The 27,149-nt window shown below is 42.1% G+C and overlaps 1 protein-coding gene across 6 annotated transcripts in view; it reads right to left on the reverse strand.

Annotated features, from left to right (window-relative positions):
* Window positions 1–8,228: 8,228 nt before the first annotated feature.
* NAP1L4 (nucleosome assembly protein 1 like 4) overlaps window positions 8,229–27,149 on the reverse strand; it is a 28,637-nt gene continuing 9,716 nt past the window's right edge. For 3 of the 6 annotated variants that reach the window (XM_056353404.1, XM_056353403.1, XM_056353405.1), the window contains 9 exons: window positions 26,958–27,083; window positions 26,145–26,216; window positions 22,406–22,545; window positions 20,344–20,489; window positions 18,730–18,752; window positions 17,974–18,093; window positions 17,657–17,686; window positions 16,273–16,329; window positions 8,229–9,508 (listed from right to left, as the gene is read on the reverse strand). In XM_056353404.1, coding sequence (XP_056209379.1) covers window positions 9,470–9,508; window positions 16,273–16,329; window positions 17,657–17,686; window positions 17,974–18,093; window positions 18,730–18,752; window positions 20,344–20,489; window positions 22,406–22,545; window positions 26,145–26,216; window positions 26,958–27,083 — 753 coding nt within the window. In that variant the 3' untranslated portion in view covers window positions 8,229–9,469. Of the gene's footprint in view, window positions 9,509–15,073; window positions 15,112–16,272; window positions 16,351–17,656; window positions 17,687–17,973; window positions 18,094–18,729; window positions 18,753–20,343; window positions 20,490–22,405; window positions 22,546–26,144; window positions 26,217–26,957; window positions 27,084–27,149 lie in introns of all 6 variants that reach the window. The other 3 variants (XR_008824219.1, XM_056353406.1, XR_008824220.1) reach the window with 3 other exon arrangements.

The raw sequence follows: 27,149 nt of genomic DNA on the forward strand, positions 1-27,149 counted from the left end.
CTCCCCGGCGCTGGGATTTTTGGCTCCAGCTGCCCTCTGAGCACATTTCTTCACAGCACGCCCAGCCCGCAGCGCAGCGCAGCGCAGCCTCTCCTGTGGCTGATAAGAGAAGGAGCTTGACCTTTATCTTTGGTGATTCATGGCTGCTCCTGCTTCACTTGCACATTACAGGCTGATTGCCTCCTCTGTGGGAAAGCTCCTAAGTGTTGACCGGGGGCAGGCAGAGCACAACCACACCTGCACCCAGAAATCCCCTTTGGCCACGGTCATTCCATCACTTATCACCCTGCCGGTGCCTCGCTCGCTGCTTCTCTCACAGTGCAAAGCAAGGCTATAACGGTGGTATTGCGGGACAGTTTGCTTTACCTCTGCTCAGAACTGAACGGCAAGTGTGCTGGCACAATTATTAACTAAAAATAAAAATCCTCTTATTTATGCCACAGGCCATACCCAGGTGACCAAGGTCTTGGGTGGCCAAAGTCATTGCATTTTTCCCAATTCCCGAAAGGAATCTCCAGGTGTCCCAGTGCTGTGGGCTGCTCCCAGTTCGGAAGTGGGGACACCAGCCCACGCCACCCAGCTCTGTGGCTCTGGGGACTTTGATGTTTTCCAGTGGAGGGAAGGCAGGTCCCCAGGTCGGGATGGGGAGCTCAGAGAGGAGCACCATGGCCCCACAGGAGGTGCAGAGTGTTGTGTTGCCATGGAGGAGAAACACCCTCCCAGGCACAGCATGTGCCCGGTGTGTCACCACCCCAAGCATGTGTGTCACCGCGATGGGCAGCAGGGATGAACTTTATACTTCACACCAGGTTTCTTAGAAGCATGTCTTCTCCCAAAGGCTATTGCTTCTGAGCACACACACGTTGATATGTGCAGAGACCAGCACCGTGCACACGGGGTACCAAGGCAGGAGCCCGGGACCCCCTTGCCTACACCAGCATGCCAGCCACAGGTGATGGCCATGCATGGAGGAGGATGCGGATGTGGATGAGAATGAGGATGAGGATGGATGAGGATGAGGATGAGGATGAGGATGAGGATGGATGACGAGGGGGCTGCCCTGAGGAAAGGCTGGTTGCTCAGCGCTGCTGACATACAGCACCCTGCTCCCCAGCCTGCAATACAGGAGGGTGGGTTTATTTTCATTCCACAGAAGCAGTTGCTGCAAGTCATCTTGAATCATAAGTGATTTCTCATCTGACAGCAACGAGGGAAAAAGAGTGAAAAAGGCCTTCACCTCATGAGAAGTCTGGGAACGGAGATGGGGATGCAGCCGGTCCCACAGGAGCAGGACTGCATTTCCCCGTGAGATCAACAGGTTGAGTCACTGCAAAAAAGTCCCCTCCACAAAGCCAGGCTGGGACTGATGCTTGCTGTGGGCATCGAGGCTGATGAGCTTTTGTCAAGCATCTGGGACCGTGGGGCAAAGGGAGCAGGAAGGCAGGGGGAGGTTTGTGTTTGTGGGGGGCTGGCGGGGAGCCTGGAATGGGGTCTCAGCCCCGACCAAAGGTAGGAGGCTGCTGGCTCGGCACTGACTGATGAACCTGTCCCAGCTCTTGCATGTTGCTCCCATCTGGGTGTTTGAAAAAATCAGGTTTCACTTCTCTTTGGTTAAAGGCAGCTTTGTTCTTCACTCTGGCGCAGGGCTGGGGTGGCCAGCAGCAGCGGGGTGACTCAGCTGTCCAGCTCTAGCTGTATTTGCAGAGCAGGTGAATCAATCATTGCACAGAAAGACTTTGCACCTTGCCTTTTCCCCCCTTCCCCCCATCACCCGACCTTTCCCTGCCGGGAGTCGCGCTGCCTCAAGCGAGCGAGCGGCTGGCACCGGCCCGGGGCCGGAGCTCTGCGAGGCGGCCGTGCGCTGGCGACCCAGCTGGGGCAGCCTGGCCAGCAGCTTGGGGGTCCTGGGGCCACCTGCCCCTGCAAGCCGAGGGCAAGCTCGAGGAGCTCACCCAGCGCCGGCCAGGGGCGGAGGAAACACCAAGGGTGGAGGAAACACCAAGGGCGCAGCGCAGCCACAAAGCCGCCAAGTTTTTGTCTTAATAATTTTTTTATCTCTGGCAGGAGGAAGTCATAAAGCGATTACGTTTCATTGAAACAGGAGGAGGAAGGACATCCCAGTGCATGGGACTGAGTCAAGGCCAAAGCTCTGGTGTCCCGCCTGCCAGAGAGAGCAATAAAACATAAAGGCATTGTGGAACTAAGCTGGCAGTTCGGCCCCTGTAATTATCACCGTTTCCCAAGGGAGATTTCTACCACGTGCCCCCATTTTTCCCTCCCTGGTCACGCGTTGGGACAGATAGACAAGGTGGTGCCTGCGGGAAAGGTGCCCACGTGGGCTGGGTGGGTGAGTCCCACCTTGGTGCTTGCTGTGCGGGGTCACAGGGAGAGCGTTGCTGTCAGAGGACAGCTGCTCACTGCTTGGCATTGATTAGAATAGAATAAAATAATAAAATACATATTTTTTGAGCTCCTAATCATGGTTTTGCTTTAGTGTCCTGACACCCATTCCACTCCAGCAGCTCACCCGCTCGCCAGCAACCACCCCGTACTTTATCCAGGAGGTGTTTCTGGATGGTGCCGGGTGTTGGGAGGCTTGGTTTGGCTTTGGAGGGCTTTTTGGGTTTGGGGTTTGGTGTTTTTTTTTCAAGCTATTCACGGCCCCTTTGATGTGTTGGCTCCGACACCAAAGCAGCCAATTGCAGCTTGCTTCGGGGTGCTGGGGCAGGATCTGAAAGCGCTGGCAGCGTGGCCGGGAGGCAGCCGGCTTCAATGTGCTCCCCCCAGTCACCCCAGAGCCCCCCACGAAGCCCTGCCAGCCAGGGCCTTGACAGGGGAGCTGCCCCTCCCCCCCAGCCGTACTGCACACCATGCCCAGAGATCTCCCGTGGTGCCACCAACATGCTTGAAGGGGGCTGGTCGTCCCCCCTCCCGCAACTCCCCCCTTTAATTAAAAATTGAAATCATGTAATTGCCTCTTCATTAAAGCCAATTAAAGCCCGGCTGACAAGGGAGGAGGCGGCACATTTTGCAACTTGCCACAGAGATGAGAAAGCACACACCGCAATTACGGTGTCTGTTTGCTTTGCCTTCACCCAACGTCTCCATCAAGGTTGGCTTTGAAATTGGACCCCAGGTGAAATGGCGCTGGCGGCTTCCCACTCCCAGCAAACCCCGCATACTGGTCGGGCCAGCTGCTGGGAGAGGCTGCCGTGCTGCAGTGAGAAAGGGAGGCCAGGCTGCCTCCTCTTCCTCCTCCTCGCCCTGCGTCTGCAGATGGGGCCAAGCGTGGAAGAGGGATGCTCAGGGGGATGAGGGATGGAGAGCAGGACTGGGGGCAGCGCTGCCCATGCCCACCGTGGAGCCCCCCGCGCCGGGGGCTCCCTGCTGCAGCTCTGCCTGCCGGGCCCCTCTCTCAGGGATGCTTCAAAGCTGGTGGCGACTCTGCCTGGGCCAGGAGCAGAGCGGGTGGCCCCCACCCCCTGCTTGGCTTTGGGCACCGCTCTGACCGCGCCCTGGGAGGTGGGGGTACATGGGCAGCGTGTGCCGGAACAGCAGTGGGGTCACAGGGGGTCAGTCCCAAATGAAACGGGGCGTTCGCAGCCTCTTTGGCCTCGCTCGGGGAAAGAGTCTGAAACAGCTGGTTCCCGGGAGGCCAAGACGAAGCTGGGGGCGGCAGGAGGGGCTCCTTCCCCTCTTCTCCCTGGCAGCAGATCCTGAGCCAAGCCGCGCCATCCTGCCACTGCAGGAGCTTCCAGCCGGCACAGCTTTACCGAGCCTACAAGCGCGGAGCGGAGCACACACGCGGTGCTGCAGCACACGATGTCGCCGCCGTCATTTACCCTCCTGCTGCCCTGCTTTGGGTCGCCTGAGCGAGCAGCCCTTGTGAACACTTCGCCGCACACACCGCGTTTGCCTAGATTTTGACCTGAACTGTGCTTTTAAATTTTTTTTTATAATAACAGTCCAGTGTTCTTTGTAGGTGATCTGTCTTCAAAGATCTCCTTTTTGATCTTTTCATAGGCTAAGCAACAATTCATCCTATATAAATCTCAGATTGAAAGTACATAATCTGTTTTTCCCTGCTTTTTTGAAGCGGTAAGAGATGAAACGGCTTAGGGGAATGTCAGCAGTAGTTATATCTTAATTGGTTTTTCTCTGCATCAGAATGTCTTGAACTATTCACTTGTGTGCAGGAGCTCTACGTGACCTTTATGGCAAGTGCTTTAACTCCCCTAACAAGTTATATCCCATCACCGACTTCAGGCATTTGCTTTGGTAGTGGCTCCAATACTGATTTTGTACCCAAACTGCCTCTCTCACGCTCCTTCTGTCCTGGCAATTCAAAGAGTTTGAAATGTGCCTTAGGTCAGGAGCATGAAAAGAAAGAAGGAAGACTAAGTAATTGGCTGGAATAAAAAATAATATAAAGAAGGGGAAAAAAACCCAAACCTAAACCTCTCCTAAGGGTGTGTGACCTTGCCACTGTTGGTCAAGTAGGTGTTAACGCTAAAACACTGAGGTAAGTTCCTCCTTCACCCCTAAAATGTGGATGAACACGGGCTCAACAACCGCAGAGAGAATTTGCTTCGCAAAAAGATCAGTTTAACAGCTCACAAGGAATATTTGCACAGCAACAAGATTTGCATCGGTGATCTATCAATGGTCCTTTTCCAGCACCATCCTATGCTGTTTTGTTTCTGCCCCAAGCAGGGGCAAAACGCTATTGTATGTATATTTTTTTTCCCCTCTTTGGGTCATGCTGCATAATAGGTAAGTTCCTCTCCCCACCATTTCCCTTCCCTTTAGCCCTTAAGCTGGGATGGCTCTGGCAGAGGTTACATTTAACCTGCAGATGCTGGGGCAAGCGGCAAGGCAGGGGCTCGTCAGCGAGAAGCCACTGCATCGCTGATGACGGCTCCTTTGGGAAAGGAAAATGAGCTCGGGGCTGGGGGGGGGGGTTGCAGCGCAGGACTGTTACCAGGAAGGCTGGCACAGGCCAGGAGCTGCGCAGAGCCACCCTGGCAGTCGGGGCACACGCGGGCTGGGTTGTGCTAAGCTGGTTCGGCATACCCACGAGGTGCCCGGGTTCCCACGGTAAAAACCAGAGGGTAAGGCGGCTTGTGCAAGAGGCGAGCGCGCTGCTGGGTGGAGCGTGTATTTTTGCTTGTGTAATGGTGAGGTGAACAAGCAGAGAGGAAAGCCGGTCTGGAAACAAAAAGCTGGCACTTGCCAAACAGCTCAGTCGTTATTCACATGATGCTTTATTAACAGCATATGCGCTTGGATTTTTTTTTTTTTTTTTCTTTTTGGATGTTTGTCAAACCAGAGTGACTTACAGCATTTATTGGCCTGCAAGAGGTTGGAGGTGTTTAGGACAGCAATACGAGCATGTGGAAAAAAAAATAGCTGTGCCTGCAATTAGCGTGATGACTGTGAACTGTCTGGGAAAGGGAGGATGAAGGCTCTTCCATCCGCAGGTCACAGCTGCAGTGACAGAGCTGTTTGCACACTGGTTATGGTGAAAACCACAGGCAACAAATGTAGAAAATTCATAATCTTTCAGGGGAGGAGTCCTGAACAGGTACCATATTGACACAACATCAATGCCTCCCAGGCTTTATGGGGGAAGTAACACAGATACTCGTCCATAGGAAGAGGCAGAGGATTAAGAAGCGTGAATGTAGCACTTAATTTCTTTTCATACATTGCTATTTACAATAGGCTATCAAGAGGCAATTTGCAGGAGCCCAAAGCATACTTCATGATTTCTAAAAGCCACACTGTGGACACGGAAGCCACGGGAGCAGGTGAAGTTGAGCAGTGGCAAGGCTTTGGGGCACATAACACATGCTCAGCAGCAGGAGGCAAGTCTCCCACCTAGCCGCCTAATTCACTGCTCGTGCTTGCAGGCTCGGCTAGGAAGGACATTTCTTCCATTTTCTGGCCGAGTTGTAATTGTTTCCAAAAGGGCTCAAGCCAGGATGCTTCGGAAAAAGTTGCAAATTTCAAGCGCAGGTTCGTAAGGTTACGTGCTACCTCAGTGTAATGTCAGGCAGCTGGGGCACACCTCGCATCTTAAACTCACCTCCTGAACTGTCGAGCTCGCAGGGAGCGAGCAATTTTCTTGTGTGGTAACTAGTCTGACCTCCTCTTACACGCTCTCTCCTGCGCAGGCCTCCTCTGGACTGGGCTGTGCTGAGCTGGCCTCCTTGGCCAGACCTCATTTGTTTTAGGAACTACCGTCAAGGCAGCATTTAACCGAGGACGAATTTATTACAAGTCTCTTTTATTTTAAAACAGGAAAAGCCTGTTAGGAAGGAGAGCAGAAACACACACAGACTACTCTAACTTTTCCAGCTACCACAAATCCTGAACAGATAGCAAACCCCAGATAACCGAACATACTGAAATCAGACAGAAAGCTCCCAGTTGCGCCAGATCCCATGCTGCCAGGAAGGTACCCTAATGCCACGTGTAAGACACCTGAGAAACCACAGACCATCCCGTCTTCAGCTGGAAGCAAAGTACTTGCCTCTTGTTGCCGTATCAGATAGGGCAGCGGGGCAGTACCTCCAAGGCTGCCTTCCTAGACAACTGAGGCGCTGAGAAGCCATTCATCACACTGCAGCCCAAGCAGGCAACACGCCAAATTAATCTTGCTTACAGCGCTTCCAGCTGCTTCAACTTCCAGACCCAGAAATGAAGCTTCCCCCCCCGAATGAGAAGCTACTGACATGAAGACTGCATCAAAAGAGCGTGCTCCCACAGACGGAACTTCACAGTTCCTTTCATCGGGTTGCCATGATGGTAATCAGGCACATATGCACGTAGACTCACTTTTTGGTATCACCTCACCATTTTTGAAACTTTCCACCTTGGGTTTTGCATAGGGCCCCATGTTTACATGTCTTAAGGCACAGCCTTCAGAAAAAAACAACATAGATTTTAGTTTTCCAACAGTTACTCGCTCACCCCCCTTTTCGCACAACCATCGTGACATTCTGACAACCAAGCCATCAATCCCTCATACTGCTTCACCCTGCTAGAGGAACGAGCTGAGCCATTCACGTACCTGTTTGTTACTTTTCCTGGAGTCTATGAAATGCTCCTTTTTGCCATTATCAGCTAGATCTGTAGTGGCTCAGTTTTGACAAGATCTGTTTGCTATTAGGTTGTATCAACTGGCATTAACTCTGCTTTAAGAATCCCAGCTCAGCTTTCCCATCACTTTCCCCAAGGATGAACATCTTGCTTGGCAGCTTCATTACCAAGCCATCTCATTTGTGCTCCCTGAACGCTGGCACATTTGCTCTATGTGTTCTGGAATTTCCCGTTTTCTCAAAATTAAAGTTAGCCTTTCAGGATTCATGCACATAAATTACTTCAGTGTGTTCACTTGCAGATGTTTATCTCTGAGTAACAGCACTCCCGTTTAACCATGTAGTGGAAAGTACTTGTTTAGGATGGGGGAAACTATAATTCAGTTTCTTTTGATACAAAAAGAAGCAAAGCTGGTAAAATAGCAAAGCTATTAGAAAAGCAAATAGAAATATTTCTATTTGCCATGCCAAGCATCACCAGCACTGTCATTAGCCAGTCTGCACATGGGTAAACTCCACTTTGCTATTCCTCCCCTTGTCAGCATGCCTTTACACTGTTCTCTCTGCATGCTCTGGTACACTTACAGTCTAATGACTGGTTACAAAACCTCATGTTTCCCATTTGTTTTTTCAAATAAAAGCCCACAACCTACCCCTATTCTTGCCTTCTTCCCCCCTCCCTCATTCCTGCCTTAACACTGCAGCACATCACCTGAGTGTTTGTGCCCACATCTTTCGACTGCAAGGTACCGATGTGGCATTAACAGGTCATAAACCAGTTTACGTCCCCCAGCATCTCATTTATTCCGTGACCAAACGGCACAGATCACATGGAATCTTTAACAATGATGCTGCCTCCCCAAAGTCTACAGAACATCCCTGACCGTTTACTGGCAAATTGAGCAAGTTTGTTCAGATTTACATGAAGAACTCCATAATGCACTACTTACAAGGGCTCCTTTCGTTGGCTTTTGACAACTGAACCTAGCAGGATGCTCAGAAAAGTGGTGTAGGAGGCCAAACAGCTGGTGTGCCCCTCATCAAACAATTCACTGATCACTACTGAAAGTCAAACGGATGTTCATTTAACCTAGGAAGCATTACGGACCAGACAAGCACCAATGATAATGTTTCACAACTTTAATAGAATATTCTATCTATTCTGTACAAATTGAAAACACCGTATTAAGTTACAAATGTGTAAGGTAAGGCTGGAGCACTCTACATGCCTGGTCACAGTGTTGATACAGCTGCTATTCAACTGCTGCCAGAGGTTGGCAATGGATGCTGAAACTAGAAATGTGTACCTGAAGTGCCACACAACAACAAAAGGTAGTTTTGAAGACTTCAGAGCTTTAAATAAAACAAATCGTGGAATGGAATAATTTCAGTGTTGCATGTAAGACACCGAAACTTCAGATTTATTGAGCTGAATTTTGATAAATTTCCGTGTTCATAGTGAAAGGTCCTTCCATGCTAGACACCAAGCAATAAAACTACTGGAAATTTTCTGGTTCTTTGGCTGCAACCCACTTCCATCAACAGCAACAGTTTGGCCTTTGCATTTTGACCTTCACCCAGAAGAGTTGTCATTTTAATGCAAGTTCGTTTCGTCTGTCTAGACTACTACATTGAGACCAACTCAAATTATTTGTTTTACAAGTACCCATATCGTATGCAAAAGAGAAAGATTTTCAAGTATATTAAAAACTATTAAAAAGCACTAATTCTGTCAAAGTACTTACAAACATGAATAAATAAATAGTAAGATGAACAACTAAGTCTCAAATATGACACCCCCTTCAATGAAGTAAAATTACTTCAATTCAGTTGGTTTTACTGAGATAATAAATATGACACTTAAAGCTGCTCAAGCACTAGTTCAATCTGTAGGTTGCAAGAAACATTAAAAAAAGGGGGGCGGGAACTAGCAAAAGTCATATTGCTCTATCCGTTTCAGCTACCATATGTGTAATCCATTTACTTTAGCTTCTCAGCGCATTGCTATTCTGCAGTTTTCAATGTTTAACAAGAAAATGGATAATCCTCACCTGGTAGTCTGGACTACTGCCCTGTGCATAGGGCAAAAAAGGCTCCGAAGGCCTACTGACATACTTAGCTAGTGTACCAACGGCTGTAGAGTGTGCTTTATTTAAACCTCATATTTCCCAAATGCATTGAAGTTGCCACTGTACATGTTAAGCAATAAAGAAAAGTTAGTGAAAATCATGCATTTTAAAACAAATTAATTTTAAGCATTGTTAATAAGATTGTGCTGCAGCAATGGAATATCCTGAACTGCAGGCCAGGTACCCAAATATTTGTTACAAGTTGTTCAAATATCACTTCCAAGTGGTATTTCCTTATTACTGTTGTTTGCATTCAGCAGGTTGGCTGGAATCTTTCTGGATAAAGGGAAAAAGAAAAAAGAACCAGTTAAAAATCAAAATGGTGTGCAAGAAAATACAACAAATAAAAGAAATTTGCTACGCGGTTTTGAATTAGCCAGAGGTATCATTAACGTGTACAAGAAGAGATACAAGTAAACTCAGACTAGATCATAAAGGTCTGAACAGCAGTCACCGTATTTATCGGGTTTCCCCCCTATCCCCAAACTGCTTGGTACCCCATAGTATTTTTAATCTACATTTGTGTTCTTCATGCTCCATCCAGTAGGCCAAGGTTCAAACAAACAAGAAAGCAAACCACCTCCTACTCGCCCCTCAACCAGAGGCTCAATTTGACTTTCGGTTCCCATTAAACAGTTTAACAATAAACTGCTGCCACCTCACTAACTGAGGAGGGAGGGAGGGAAGGCAGGCTGCTTATTCTGCAGCACATTTGAGTTTTTCCCTTAGAAGCCTTGCCCTTTCTGCCAAAGTGATAAAAAAGTAATTAATGTGTTGATTTCTTCTAGGTTCTGCATCACCAGCAGGTAACTATTCAACAGTTTAACATGTGGACTTCTTGCCCAGTGTTAATCTGAATATGTAAAAGTAGAAACACCTTCATTAGGTAGTAAAACAACTTCCCCTCTGGCAAAAGGAAGTGTATTTGGGAAGGAGAGCAAGTACTCAGACAGCTAAGAACTTCAGGTTTTACACGGCACTTCTTGCTTTTTTGTTGTAAAATAGGATTCTTAGAAAGCAGGATAATTTATTCAGTGTATTTCCAGTTTGCTTCTCCCTTTAGCATTCTTAATATAGTTTATTACAAACAGCCAGCAGTCACAGACACCTGCTGAATTCTAGCAAAGAAAAATACAGGTATAAACCACAACACCTTGAATGTCACTGACCGCGAAATAAAATCTTAGTAACTTAGTAACAGAAGTAAACATGCAAGAGTTCATTACACATCAAGCAACCAAAAGCTAAGGCAACTTAAGTACTTTTCCTGTAGTGAGGAGAACCAGGCGCAACAAAGATTCCTTATCCTAAGTTTTGTCCTTGACAACCTGCACAGAACCCAGACTATTTTTCCTCTTCCTCACCTAAACTGCTTTAGGGTTACAGCGGTCACTATCATTCCCACTGGATTAAAGCCAAATGCTGCCTCCTCTGCACGGATATGCCAAAGACCTTTCAGCCTTCTTCCTTGTGGTTTTCCTCCCACAGCACACATCTCACTAACATCAACTTTGTACTCTCTCATCTGCCTGGGATTCCACATAACACCGATGTGAATTCATGTTCATTAATTCCCTCTTGGAAAGAAGGATATGTTTACACAAAACACAAAATTAGCTAGCATTCTCTCTCTCAGAAAGCAGAAGTCTGATGGCCCCTGGTAATACCTTGCATGGTACTGCTTTTCATTTAGAGGCAGGCAAAAACTAGCAACGTTTTTATCAAAAAGCTTTCTGAAAGTATCTGTTCTTCTTGTAACTGCTTTGTATCTGAAGGTGGCCACAGAGGAGTACACAGCGTTACTTCTCCTCACTCATGCATTCTGGGTAAGAGCCCTAATCAAGCAACAAACCCATTATTTAGAAAGTACTTTAAATCTTTCCATCTCCCTCCTTCCTTCCTACTCACCTGTTATATTTATATTAGACATACTTAGGCTGACCACTGCAACCATTTCCACTGAATTTTAATGATCAACCAAACCCCTTGTTATATTTTCCAATAAACTTAATTGCCTTTTCTTTGTCTTTATTTCTGTAAAGATTTAAATAATATTATTGCATATAAATCTTTATCCTGTAAAAACTGAGTCACAGGGATTACAAAGTTCCTTCTTAAGGACCTTTCAGTGTTGATTACTGCTCTCAGACAAAGAATACAGTTTAAGGGGTTCCTGGATACGAGTTAGTTGTTGGAGAATTTTGAGAGAAGTACTGCTAGTTTATGCTATTTTTAGCTTATAGTAGAGGGCCTATCTATCTTGACCATACATGTAAAGTGTTTCAGCAGACTATAAGCAACAAGGCAGTATCTCAGATCCAGACTCCAACATAATCAATTTTCTTCCACCATTTCAGTAGTACCTCACTGCTCTTGCTAAGCAGGCCAGCACGCAAGTTCCATACCGCCTTCAGCTATCAGCCAGCCGCCTACAAAGCATCTTTAATCCCAAGATGACAACAACACAGATAGATGACTACAATCTTCTTCACGTTACAGCTGCCCTATCAGGCACATGCATGTTGAGACTTATCTTTGACCTCTAATGGCTCCTGTAAGATCAGAGACCAGACCCTAAACTGCAAGCAAGATACTACATCCATACACCCTCAGACAAGGCTGTTAAGCTTGAGCCTGCTCTTCCTGCAGTGCCCAGACATTTGGTCAGCCAGCCAATGTGGGATACGTTACATACACAAATGGGGGTCAACCCATTTTTTGGCCCTAGACAGATCTTATGCTATTTATCTTCCTCTTCTAGCAAGATTTCCATTCATGTTGTACTTCGCTAAATTAACTTCCCAAGATACTTAAAAAGGTGGTGAGTGCACTGGCCAGGCAACAAAGACCAAACAGAAAGACTTTAACTGGTGAAGATAAGGAGGAATTGTATCTTAAACAAATTCGGCAGCATCACATGTACTGAAGTTTACTACCAGCACTACACAGACAAATAAGAATTGTTCTTCTTGTAAAGAGATTCTCTACAGCAGTCATGAGCAATGACTTAAGTTCATAAAAAAATCCTACCACTTTTCATATTTGTACATCTTCAAACTATTTCATAATATGTACAAGGAGTTTAAACTACTGTGGGCCTTTGATTCTTGTTTAAGAGGCTGTTATAATGGAGCTATACAAGCTAAATCAGTGAGACTCCCACCTCTTTTTTCTTTCGCTAAAAAGCATCAATATAAAGCTTTTTTGACCCTGCCTCTTTAGTGCATCACTTGCCCAGAATTAAAAATAAAAATACTCTTGCTACAATGGACATGAAGATTTTTCTTCTGGCATTTGATTACCCAGAACAATGCAAGAAACTTGAGCTAATTAGCTCATGTACAGACCACCTGCTCAAACATCAGCAATCACATCAGGTAAACTGCATCAGCTGCTCAGGGACACAGCGGAGACATCAAATTTAAAGGAAATTTCACTTAAAATTTGCAGGATCGTAGGGCTAACATGGAGAAGAAAAGCACGCTTGAAGTAACACTGTTTTCATGACTTCCATACACACAGCTCACTGCATCTACCCATCCAAATGACCTGGTGTCCTAGAGGATGGGAGTATAAGCCCAAAGTATCCACACCATTTAGGTTAGCAATTTAATCCTTTCAAACCGTATCTTTTTCACACAGTTACTGCTGAAAGACACTGAGTTTTTATTAATCTTCAATGTTTAAACAGATTTAGGCAGGATACATTCCTAGGTGATTCAAAGAGCAACTGAACCTTCACCTCCTTACTTTTACAAATCACTTTTTGGGAAGCTTCCCATCCACTAAAGTAGGTGTGCAGGCACAGGCAGCCCACCAAGACCTCACTGACTCCCAAACTTTTCTGCCAACAGCAGGATCAATGTAGGCAGTAGGCAATAACGCTGATGTCCTTTCTAGCACAGAAGGAAGAAAGCTTTTCACTACTTCAAATGCCTTACCATGAAATAGTTCAGCTAGGGGTCCTAAAGCTAAACCTTATCTTTGTTAATTTTCTAATCTATGTTATGGAATGAGAACAGCAAAGGTATCAAATACATACATGGGAAGTAAACTCAGAGCTAACTGGAGTTAAGCAAGCAAGTGGTCTGAACTGCCTCCTCCACAAATGAACAGAACACTTCAAAGGTTCTGAAAATGAATCTGCTGCTAACAGGCCCTTCCACCACTGTTACTTAAAAGATAGACTAAGCACCCTGAAGCACGTGCAGTCTCTCCCCACAGCAGCTTTTCAGTTCATAATTCAAAACTGCATTCTATATTACTGTGCCAGGTATTTCTCAATTCAAGCACTGTCAGTAATGTGAGATAAAGGCAGCTAAAGGAACAGGGTATGCAAGCACATAGAAACATATACTAGACAAAACAAGCTACATTATCTGCTTCTGTAGCAACTTCTGAAGCTACTTCCAGTCATCCCACTGCTCAGGCTTCCAAAACCACAACTCTTACACCAAGCGCTTATGCTATATATAAAGTTGATAACGATCGGGTTCTAACTGAACAACTCATACTTCAAAACTGACAGAAGCGAGAGGAAGGAAGAAAAGTTAACAAAGCAGAAAGTGTCGATAATTATGTAGCAAACGTAGCACACCAAGGAGGAGGTAACATGGAAATGACTGACGAGGAGAAACTGAATTTAGAAGGAAAACAGACCAAAGAACTATTATTTTTTTTGTGTACATGAAAAGGAAAGCTATTCTAGAACTAAGAAAAGCAGGGGGGGAACTGAAAGGCAAAGAGAGGCACGGGACAGGGAGAAACAGGACGAACAGGAGGAATGGAAAACATGATTAGAGATATGAGTCTCAAAAGACAAAAAACCAGAATTCCAAGTTGACTTGAAAAACTGAAGCTGGCAGCTGACAATTCTTAACTTTATGAAGGGAAGACAGCTGTGTAACAGACTGTAGCAGATACAAGCTGTTGGGACACATGGATGTTGTGCCACTACACATGAGTAAACAGTGCGAGTATGCTGAGGCAGTGTGGCTGGCTTCTGAAAGCATGTCAGATCAGAAAAAAAACCAAAACCCAAAACCACAGCTCAATGTTGAGTTTCACAAAGGCAAAGGGCATTATCTACACACAGAGGGAATGAGTTGGAAAGATTACAGTTTCTCCTAAGTAATTAAAGAAAAAAGAAACAAGCCTAAAATAGAGGGGAGAAAAAAGCATGGAGCCTGTTGGAGGCATTGTTCTCTATGAGGCATGGGATGAAAGGCGAAAGATGACAGCATACAACAGAAGGAACTTCTTTTTCTTCTTTTCAATAGAGACAGGTAAGCAGGAGAGCAGTATCTGTTCAGAAACATGAGAGTGCTCAAAAAAAGTCCTCCAAGAGTGACTGACTGCCTTTTCAGAAAGCATAAATAGTATGTCCTTTCCAGCATTATTAAGTAAGCTGGTTACAAGAGTTCAAGAAGAGCAGAGGAGATATTTAAGAAACAATCTGCATGTACACAAAAAACAGTAGAGACAACATCAAATCAGAAACAAGGGGAAAAAAGTCTGACAAGTCTCAGTTTCTCCTGTCGTGAATATATGAAGTACAGCTTGCTTGCTACAAAGGTAAAGCAGAAGTTGTGCCAGGAAGGCAAGAGGGGTCATTCTGAAAAAATCTGATTTATATGATTTAAAGGCATTCATCTCTCTACACATTTCTTTCTATTTTTTGCTGATAAAACCTAAACGCTGAAGTCACAATTCCCCCATTTCTTTTCCCCATACAAGGAAAAAAACAACAAAAAAACCCCAGAAAACCCTAGAAAACACACCACATTGCATGGCTACAAATGGGACTCTTGGAAGTTAGGTATGAATGGAATTCCACCTTACCTAGAAATGTATGAATGATAAACAGACTTAAATTACACCTAAATGGGAAAAAATTGAAAGGAACTGTCAGCATGAATGAAAAGTGAAATGCACAAAATAATACAGGAGGCAACAACCATAACCTTCCAAGATACCTTAAGCTGTTTTTCTACAGAATACCAAATCCTTTAAAAGGGTATTTGATGCTTATCACAAATATACCTCAACTTAGAACTAACATTTTGTTTCTCAGCTGTCCAACTTTTCCCATTACAGGTACCCCACTGCATTTTGATCCTGCAGAGCAGAGTCAGAATACTCATTTCTGCCACTCTAACCCTGTCTGATCAATCTTTCCACAAGACAGACTGTCCTTACTATACAATATTTCCCATTAAAGAAAAACAAGCTCAGTTCTCGATACAGTGACAAATTTAATAGCAACATGATGACGTAAAGCTCTACATCAGAAAAGTAATACCTTAAGCTACTGTTAAAGACTTCCATCCAAAGATCAAGTAGTTTTGCATGCCTTTCACTTTTCATCTGTGCCTTTATAAAAAATTTAAAGCCAATGCTTTAAGAACTAAACGAATGCAAGTCTGTCATCACTGTCCCAGCTTCGCTAAATATAAGCATTAACTTTACCATGACTGAAGGACTGAAAAATACCTATCAGAAGAAGCACTAACCCTTAAGGCTGATTTAAAAATCAAGTCTAGTAAACTTTAAAATTCAAAGTTGGGGACTAACTTTTTTTGATTTCTAGCAGAGTACAGATGTGCGGAGTCTAACCTGCAGGCATGAGGACAGCCAAAAAAAGCACAAAAACCCAAAATAAACAAGCTAGCTGAGATTTTTCAGACTAATCCTAAATTGAAGTCCAGCCACAGAATACTTGAATGTGACCTTTCCAAAGGAAAAGAAATATGTAATTATTATACAGAAATATCATTACGAAGTAAAGGCACACAGTTTGGAAATTATCTTTTTCTTAGTGCAGGCTGAAAGACAAGACCTACGCTTTCTCAATTTATGGAAACACTAAGGGCCACTTGAGTGCTTAAGAAGGCAGAAACACTGCAGTCACAAGCTAGGGTGGTTTTTGTTTGGGGTTTTTTTATATGTAATTTATTAATATTTTCACAAACGATTATAACCTTAATTACACTGCTCATGATTGCAGTCTGTGATATGACTGCTCACACTAGAATCCTTACCTTAGGATCACTCTCTGCATCTTCCTCTTCTTCTCCCTCCTCTTCCCCCTCCAACTCCTATGACAAAATAGAGATAAACTAACAGAAATTAAAACAGGTTAAAAGTGCAACTTTTTGTAATGGAGAAAAAACAAAACAGCAAATTTAAAAAAATTACAGTGTTTCAGATGTCAACATTAAAACTACTTAGGCTGACTTAAAAGGATTCAGCATCTTCAAAATCTTAGAGCAAAATCTTAAAGCAAAATCTTTAAAAGAAGATTTAAACATTGATCTGGAAGATTCAGCATGGCTTAAGGCAACCCTTCCTATGTAAGTTGCCTATGTAACTTCTACCCAACATATTACTTGGAATTTTACAGTTCTGGTAAGTATATGTCTAATTTTATTCTTTGTTTTGACCTCTTCCCAAAGAGTCTCCGTTTATTTGGATTACTGTTGACAGGCTATATATTCCTGCACAGGGTTTCGCAGTATTTCCACACGCTGTTGTACACATGCCTACATCTAAGTAGTAACACCTGGCACTGAAAACAGATTAAAAATACATGTCTATTTCTATCAAGACTCAGCTTAAAAAAAAAAGAAAATTTTTTATTTACTCAACAGCCTAACAGTAACAACATTACTCAACATTGCAACTTGTAAGGAGAAGAGACTGGTGCTGAAGGCTGCCAGCCCACATCAGAGCACCACCTCAGTAAGTTCTGATGTACTCTGCTATGGTGATCTCAGTGACAGTTAGGTATGCACCTTTAACCAAGCAGCAAAATCACCACAGTAAAATAAAAATGTAAACCTCTGTAAAGGGTATTAGTTCATGTAAGTGTGGTATCATTCGGTGGCTTAGTGCAACGCCTTTCACGATATGTTTGTATACATACAACACTAGTGTAAACTGATCAGACCTCTTGATATACTAGAAATTCTGTCCTAAATTAAGCCTTTATCTTGAGCAGTTGCACTCTCCCTTTTTTACTTTACGTTTAGCACGGCCCAGTCTTCAATCTCACGACAACTAAAAGCTGACAGCCGAATTCCACTATGGCCTAAGTTAGCAGATATTTAAAAATAAGACCGAAGGTTCTTGTCATTCAGCACTCAAGAAAAAAAGAGAGTCAAAAACTAGAGATGAGCTTATCAGAAAGCAGCTTTCGAAACAGTAGAAAAAACCCAGGATTAATGTTCTTGCAGACAGTAATTTTTTGAAGACTAAACACAGCCACAGATTTTGTAAGCCAGGAATGCCAAATTTTTTTGGAAACAAGCATCATACACAAAAGCATTTATGAACAGGGGTTTTTTTGCTCCCTATAGGACTATTTCTGGAACTGGAATGCAGTAGGTAATTAGTTATCTATAAAAGATACAGTATGCATCTCACCTCCTCTTCACCTTCTTCATCTTCTTCGAACTGAAAAACAAACCCAAGGTTTTATTAGCTCTGCTAATATTTGCATAAAATCTTCTGCAGTAATAGTTCTAGAATATTCAAACACAGTAATTGAAACTAAGCCCCTTCCAGAAGCAAAGATTAAACACCCATAGCAACCTAAATAATTCCTTCCTATTCCTAAGCAACAGGAACCTCTTCAGGTTTGTTGCTGTTCTCATTAATTAATACTATATACTAAGCCAATCAGAAAAGGAGGTTTCTATCTACATGGTGACTAATAAACAAAATGCTGATAGCATACATACGTTATCATCATCCTCTATAGCTTCCCCAGTGAAATAAAGCACAGCACGAGGGACTATCCTTTCACGGAAGAAGTGTCCAATTTCAAAATCTGCTGCTAAAGTAAACTCTGAATCTTCATCCTGTAAAGTAAGTCAGTTTTGTTTACTCCTCTGTAGCATACCACGTTACTGGTAGAAAAATCAAAGTATTCCAAAGTTACAGGTTTCAGAAACTTCACATTGTCATCAATATCAACCTTCATGTCACACATACTTTCAGTACACTTAACTTTGTAACAATAAAAGTAGTATTGCAAGTCTAAATCCAGGTTTTCAGAATTGAGATTTATTTTAGAAGTTTTCTACTTTCTACACACAAGCTACTGTCCTGCTGAAACACTTTCTATTAAAAAGGCTCATTCTAACACCTGATGTTACAGAATTTTTCAGAATGCTTCAGACTGATTTTTTTAGAAAACCAGACACCAGCCATGCCATAGTCCTGAGTAGCTAGAACAAATAGCTACTTCTTCCCAACAGTGATCATTGTAGAAGTACTGGATCAGCAAGATATGCAAGAAAGAGCAATATGTCAAGGGATTACTTGGAGAAGTCAAGAGTACATTTCTTTTTATCAGGATGAAGCCCAGCTTTAGTAAAAGCAAGAATAATGATTAAAATACACTGTATTTAATAAAAGAACCAAAAGGGTCACCAGAGATGCTTAGCAAAAAAGATGGCAAAGAGCAATCATGGAATTTCAGAAATGAAACTTACCAATGACTCTCCATCACCAGATACTACAAGAAGAAAAGACAGGAAATTTAAGAAAAGTTCATGTAGTCTAGCCCACCTCAATATTCAAGATGACAAAACACAGTATAAAGACCTCCTCACACCAGAAAACACTGGGGCTATAGTGTCTTCAGAAGCTATTAAAACCTTTAAAGACAATTCAGATTAATCTTAAACCCACAGAAATTGCCTTTTCAAGAATTTTATGTGCAATAAGCACATCAAAGCTGCCCATTTTGATGTCAAAGAGTTTTGCACAAGAAATACTTTCTACACAGAGCGGTTCACCAGGTATGCAGATCACATTTCTTCCTTCAAAGAGCAACATATTTTGTTTCTGTATTAATGCTGTGATTACAGTAACTTTATTTTGCTGGAGTGCTACAAACCCTCCCCTCTCCCCAAACACAGATGCTACCAAGTAGATTTAACATTTGTCAGGAATTGGCAAAGCATTGTTGACAAAAGGCCTGGTACTGTAACCAGTGAGAAACAGTCTGGGGTTTTTTTTGTTTGTTTGTTTAATTAAAAAACCCAAACCAACAAAAACACAACATAAAACAAACCAAAACCAGATTCCCCTCCTCTACTCCGGTGCCACAGTACTGTGAAATCGGTAATTTGGCTCAGTGTTCTCAAGTGAAAATGCAAGCAACAACTGCCAGCAGATGTCACAGTTACATCTTTCTTACATAGCTACCTCTAGAGTATGTCCTTTAAGTGTTTTAAAAAAAACAACAGAAAACCATCATGAGGCCAACAAATCTCCACCCCTTTCTGAAAGAACAAACTACTTGTAACACCCCCCCCCCCCCCAGAACAATGTTATGTTAAAGAACTTTTTGTACCAAATGAACTCCAACTTTGGAAACACTTATCACTTGTCTCTTATCCCCATGTACACAGGAATTTGCAGTGGTACTCAGAAGGGACAGACAGCTCATAGTAGCCCACAACTGAAACAAGAACCAATGTCCATTCTGTTCAGTACATCTCTGAAGACCAAAAAGTTAACTGTTTCTTCCATCCATGTTTGTGGGTGGAAGAGTACAATGGGAGATGTACCAAGAAGAATGTTTCTGGAATCCATCTAAATTGTTTTAGGTATATGAGTACACATCTACCGTCAGATAAGTAGGGAGATGAGGAAGGTATGTATGGGGCATTACTGATCACTAACTAATCACAGAAGAAACCACAGGAAGTTCCACCACTTAAACAAAGGTTTAAGCGAAACCAATATGCTGTAACTTTTCCAATGTTGGTTAAGATTTTTTTTGCATGTTAAAAACCTCAAAATGATGCATGGAGCCATCCTGTGGTAAAACAAGTTAAATTCTTTGGGGGTTTCTACATAAGACACTTGCCATACTATGAATCCTGTTTACGCAGCACACCTAATAGCCAAATTCTACAGAATAACATCAGAATGAAACGATCTGTTTCAATGGGCTGCAGTTTGCTATCTTCCTCTAGTAAGAAGAAAGTATACGATGCAGCAGCATAAACAGTTTGTATGTTTAAGCTGTATAAATACAAACACATAGAAATAAAACACATTTTAAAGAAACCTAAATTCTTGATTTCCACACTTACCCTTTATTGGGCTGAAGAAGTTAAAAAAAGAATCATTAGGTACTTGTTTAGTAATTGTCCGAACTGTGCCTCGACCCTTGTGTTTCTGTTTTTTCTTGATTGTTTTAACTGTAACATTTTTTCCTTTCATCCAGTCAATAGTACACCTAGAGACAAGATGTGTAAAACAGCATTTTAACATAAGACACCAGTGAAAATAAGGAAATGAGCATTACAGCAACTAACAGCAAAGACTATCATTCTCTAGATCAAGCTAGTTTTACACACACTGGCAACTCAATCTACTTGACAAGATGTCAAGTAGATGATGCATCGTAGTGCTAGAGACTATGTGGATGCTGGACATATCAAATACTCCCCTAAATGAAAAAGCTGAATAGTTTGTCTTCGCAGAGTAATCGCTACCCTCATCCCCCTGATATTTCAATACCTCTGTGCCCCAGCTACTGGAGTTCCATAACCAAGGTCATGATTAAGCTATTACACAAAAATCTCAATGGTTGAGAACTATTCTTCCAACAGACAGACCAGTCCAAAACCTTTCACTGCAGGCCAACGCAGTATCCAGCTACCCTAAAAATAAACGTACAAAGAGTGGCCAGGGAGAGGCACATTTTAGCAGTGCTCAGACTTACCTGGCAGTCAAGTACAGCAAGCTAGAAAGAGCTTATTTTTCAGTTCCTTTCTGCTACTGTGCAAACTGACACTTTTATCTCTATTAAAAATCTCTCTCCATCCACTCATAGTTTTACCCCAAACTGCATGGGGCAAAGACAGAGGTAAACACAGCTAGTTCTCTTCTAAAGGAAACAATGGTGTCACAGTAACCCTGAAGTGCCTCAAAATATCTTGTCCTACAGATAAATGGCCAAAGTCAGCCGCAATGTCTTCCCGCTCTACGTGTTCCAGTATCTATAACCTTCATCACAAGACATGAATTGACATAAAAGTTTTTGACAATTTTAGGAAGCGACTCCTCTAAGACTTTAACAGAAAACATTTTGCTGTAATTAACTAAAGTTTTCTTCAAAACAGACTAGGTTTTACTTAGGTACAGTTTTCACTAAACGTGCAAGTACATGTTTTGCCTCACTGCCGGTGAATACTCAATTCAAAAGCCAGCATGTAGCACTAAAAGACAGAAGGTTTTGAGGTTGTCAGGGTGCCTTCAAGAAAGCAAGTATTTGGCATTTCTTTAGTTTTAGTTTAAAAAAAAAACCAAAATAAAAACAACCCCCAAAAACCTTCCCACCAGAAGCTAAAAACACACCCTTGGCAGAGGGACTGGAACATAAAAAACACTAAGTAAGCTAAGAAAGCAAAGGTACAAAAACATTTGTCAGTTGTCTCAACTCTGCTCTGGTGTGCCACTGAACACTGGCTATGGAGCAGAGATCAGTGAGGAGAAAAGGTTAGGTTAGACAGAACAATGCTTTATCCAAAGGAAAACTCTAGCGCGCTGTCCAACTCACTAGACTTCCAGAACATGGGTAAGAATTCACCATCCCACAGCCTGTTTCTGAACACATTTTGCTAAAATAATTGCTGCCTTAAGCTATAACTGCCAGAACCAAACTGTGTGGCCAGTATGTTTGCACCTCAAAACAGTCTGAAAGAACAGAGCATACATATGACCAATTCCTATCAGATTCAAAAGCACTGCTGGAATAAAAATTGCCGAGGAGATGAGCAAAAGTCCAAGAGAGTCTAAGGGTACTTATCAGACTGAGAATGGGGGTCTGTGAAATGTAATGGCTAAAATGAGTTTACCCAGTTATCTGGAAATAAAAGGCTTGTTACCTCATTAGTAATCTATTAAGTTTGAAACGTGTAAGATTTAAAGTGCACGCTATATTAAAAAGTATCTTTGTCTACGTTATCTGTTCTTCCTGCATGCTGAAGCAAAGATCATCACCATTATCCCTACAAACATTCCCAGCTTTTAAGTTATCAAACACTGTATTTTACCTTCATTAATCATTCTCATAGTAAGAGAAAACAGCATCTAAAAAATACAGACTATTACTTCAGAAGATTTTTTTGAATTTCAAATTTTCCTTACCCCTCACAATCAACTATTTCAGGTCCTTCAAATGAAAAGGGATCTGTCTTGTCCGGCTCCGACTTCATCTTGTATGTTTTTGTCAGGACTGAATTAGAAAAGTAGTCATTGGGCCCAAAGTGGAACTCTAATGAGAAAGACTGGAAGAAATTTCCATTATAATTTTATATTGCCACTTATTTTTATCTTTGAAATAGTGCATTAGCAGAATTACCATTAATCACACTCTAAATACAGGAAAAGCTAGGAATTTGTTGATAAACAAACCTTTCCAAACTACAGCACAAGCAGGAAATTAATGTCAACCAATTCTTAATGGGCAGGAAATCTGGAACAACTGTGGCTACTATTAACATTCAAATTATAGTCAGGTAATTACTATATTTCCTTCACCTCTACATATAAAACTGCTGTCTTAAAGCAACTTTGATTTTTATGTCAGAGTAACATCAGGTTCCATTACTGCCCCCACTCTGATCACTCAACGTTATAATCTTGAAACTGAAACAGATTATATTTCTAACTAAAAAGAATTCTAAATTACAGCAATCCTGATTTAAACAGTGCACTCCACCACGAAGCAGAGGGATTTTTTTCCATTGGGTAACAGAAGATCCTGCAAAAGAACACTTAATTTCACAAACTGAAACCCAAGATTATACGTCTTAATAGGCTACAGTCTGAAGCAGGTGTTTCTGCTTATGTTTGAGCCTCCTGTAGCACATGAAAATCGTTTGCAGAAATTCAGTTTCTTACATGGAGAATAGAAGGCTCCAATTATGGAAAACTGCCACATACACAATGCACCACTTTTTAAACATGTAAAGACTTCAAAACTGCTTGCACAATGCTGTGTGTACCCACTTTGCACTCAGGATCAACTATGCACTATTTGAAACAAAAAAAAGTCAAAACCTCCAACATCGCCATACCTGCTGCACAGCCATAGCATGCAGAGCAGTTACCGTAAATATTTTATTCACTCCCCCAGCAACAAGAACTAGACCTAACGCGCATACAAAACAGGTTAACTGCTAAAACCACTACCCTTGAATATACTTCCCCAGGCCCTCTTCAGACTCAGGCCAGAAAATGGTCTGTTATCACTCAAGTCTCCCTTGCCATCTTCTCTTTTTGAAGGCCCACCATGTGCAGACAGGATAAATAACTCTGGGGACCGCAGCCTGTTCACAGATACATATCTGTCACTCACCACCCTAAGGTCCCTTAGTCTTTCTAAGGCCCCATGAATCTCCTCACATGACTGAAATCTAGAAAGACAGTGGCCAAGGAGTGATGAAGACTGGTGCAGCCATCCCAACCTACACACGCAGTTTAAGGAAATGAAACCACTGGGAACTAGATGTGGACTGGAATATCTACACTGGCTTCACATAACCTATTTCAGCTTTACTGCCATTTTACGGCAGTTCAAGACAGCTAGTACAGTTTGGAGGGTGTCTCCAGCCAAGGCAAATCTCCCTCTGGCAAACGTGCAGGGGAAGTTACAAACTTTGCTTATCCACCACCAGCGGCTAAAACTCGTGCCCAAGGAATCCCACAAACCATCACTGGGGCTATGAATAGGTAACCAGTGGCACTACTTAGCATGCAGGGTCCCAAGGACGAGCAAGACAGAAATACCTGCAGAGACTGCATTTCAGTATTTCATTCTGTATGTGCTAATGAGGAGACAATAAGAAGCAGCTTCAAGTTTCACATACTATTAGAAGTGTTGTAATAACCTTTCCAGCAGTCTTTATTTGGACATCTTTGCTTTTGATATCAGCTTACCTTTGTACCATGTATTTTTAGATTTTCCCTGTAGTATGAGGTGTTCTCATGAAGTTGAAAAAAAAAAAAAAAAGATACATCTTCCTGATTTTAAGCTACTTATTTAAGTTATACCCAGATGTATCATGCAGGTGTGAAATGTGCTAGCTAAGTATCCTGATGGTCCAATAGATAATCTAAGCAGAAATCGTATTTATACAAACGGGTAGATTTGTTCATATGATTATAAATACATAAAAGCAAACAGTAAGGGAATCACTTATGCTTTGTGAAGGTAGAAGCTTATATATACAGGCTATGGCAAACAGAACTTTGAAGCACTATTACTGTAGCCAGGTAAACCTACTTTTGGAGGACTGTAACTACAGTTAATCACTATGGGTCTACGGTAAATCAGAAAATTCCTATCTACCATGTATTTCTTTTAGCACCAAAACCTAATCCCCAGCAGAATTACTGTATTTATTACACAGTGGTTATGTGAACTTTTTACAGTACGAAGCTACCACTGCTGCACCAATTTTCAACTGCCAGAGAATTTCAGACAAGACAGTCACATGCAACTGGGGTAACAGGTTTCACTCAAGTAGTTAGGAATGCATCCTTTTGTCTCCAAATAATGACAGGAGATGGAGTTTGCCAGTCTTCTATTTACTGGTTTTCATGTAGCACTGGAATGCAACCTATTCACAGAAACAGGCTGTCAAGAGATTATGACTAGTGCAAGACAAGATAGTTCCATTGATGTTTTAAAAGCAGTTCTTCAACTTCAGGTACTGTAAAACAGAGGTGAATGAGAGAGAACACAAAAAAAGCTGCAGGGGAAAAAACCCAACTATTCCCAAATCACCCAAATGCCACCAAACAGATATGCTTCAAGACAAAAATCAGCAATATCTTAGAATACTTTAATTGTTTAAGCACAGAGTAATTTTCTTCATAAAACTCATATCCTCTCCTTCAGGCCTAGCAATATGTAGGAACTTAATTCCCAGTTTTCCCTCTGTCTGTACTACTTCCCTGGCCTATTATCAGCTCAAGTGTTTTGTACCTAAGAGGAGAAAGACAATGAGGACGGAAAAAAAACCCCAACCAACCAAAATTTTGCTTCAGCTGTTATTAACCTTTAAAAGGTATGTTAACAAAGTCCTTCCATTCTTTTTTATGGGAATCTTCAATGAAGTTTTTTCTTTCATTTGTGTTAGACTTTGTCAGAAGACTAATTCCGTAAGACAAAACAAAAAAAGCCAAACATAAGGAAAAAGGCACAAGAATGAAATTTAAAGAAAGGATGCGTAGGCTCAGGTTCCATCCTTCTCCCCGCCACCCCCTCAAAAGGGGTTCAAGGAGTATGTATAGCCTGCACGAATTAAATAAGCAACAGAACAACTTCTTTTCAACAAACACAGTATCCCGTTTCTGTACACTGAACTTAAACAAGAAAATTTCCAAAAACAAGGCAAAATTGTACTTTAAAAACTACTAATTAGGTACACTTCTGAAAGACTAATTAATTTTCCTATCCTTTGATAGGCATAGTATCCATTACCATTTTTTATTAATATTACTAAGTCACATTTCTTCTTTTGATGAAATATTCAATATAAGTAGCACCCAGCATTTTTTCCACAATTCATTTTCAAACCAAAAGCAGCCATGTAACTTTATGAGGAAAAGTACCTAATTTGGAATTTGAGAGAGAAAAAGTAAGTGAAAACTAGACAGAATTGAGCTAGAATTTTAATCTAGAAACTACAATGATATCTGAGATGTCCAGGCCAAGGATGAAAAAGCAAAGGGTCAGAGAAGCTGAAGATAAGTCTTTAAAAGGCAAAGTGTGAAGCTATTAGCTTAGAAAAAAACATCTCACACTTCAGGTGAAGAGTGTGGAATGGAAGTTTTGAAATTCTACAATTTTCATGAGAACCAACAAAAGAAAGCTCACCATAGGCTGTCCGGGTTCAGAAAACTTAACTTTAATATCCTGCAGATGTTTCAAGATTGGTTCATCATATTCCTAAGGGGAAAAGAGTTACTGTTCAGCAGGCAATATTCAGAAGAACAAAATTTTAAACCTAGCTTGCCTGTTCAACCTGTTTGTAAGAAAGAACCAAAGCTTGTAATTATTCAACAATTTCAGCTAAAAGATCAGATTTGGATCCCAATTTCTTCACCATAGTTGCAAATATCACCTACCAAATTCTTGATCATTAGGCCTCATCTTCAGTAAATAAAACTGTTATCACACTAGGTTGCGTGAACATTATTGAAAATAAAGTAACTTCATTCAGGATATTTATTGCTGGTGAGATTCACAGAAGGACATGCTTCAGGGAATTCTTAACAGCATTAAAAGCAATTAATATAACTGAGGGCAAAACTACATAAGCTATTTAACATGAATTCAACCAATCCATTGGCACACTTATAATATCCTTGCAAAAATAATCCTTTATGGACTAAACTAACAAAACTACAGGGGAACAGCTGTTGTAAGCAGCGTAAAAGCTTGCATTTTAGTATCTACAAAAGTTGTTACAAGATCATATCTTAAACAATCCACAGTGTTTAACAGTTTGGATCAGCTGTTCTGCTTGTCCATCATAAGCCTTTCAAGCACCTTCATGAACAGTATTAGGGATTCTGAAGACTCAAAGATTTGGTCTCACACACACTCCATAAACATTCACTATCAATTGGAAAAAGTGGCAATTCATTTAACACGACAAAAGGTACTCTCTTCAGTGGAGAAACTTACCTGTACTAATTCACTTAGCATATCTACATTCCTGAAGATAGTAAACCAGAAGTCTGGAATCCCTTTGACATTTGTCTCCCCTGCTTCCGCTTTTTCTTCTATTACCACTGCATTTTTCAGGTCTCCCTATAAAACAAATACAGAAACATTTAAATCCCTACTACTTGAAATATTTGATAAACAGAAGTAGAT

Source organism: Falco biarmicus, chromosome 10 (assembly GCF_023638135.1).
Source record: "Falco biarmicus isolate bFalBia1 chromosome 10, bFalBia1.pri, whole genome shotgun sequence".
In the NCBI taxonomy this organism is placed as follows: Eukaryota; Metazoa; Chordata; class Aves; order Falconiformes; family Falconidae; genus Falco; species Falco biarmicus.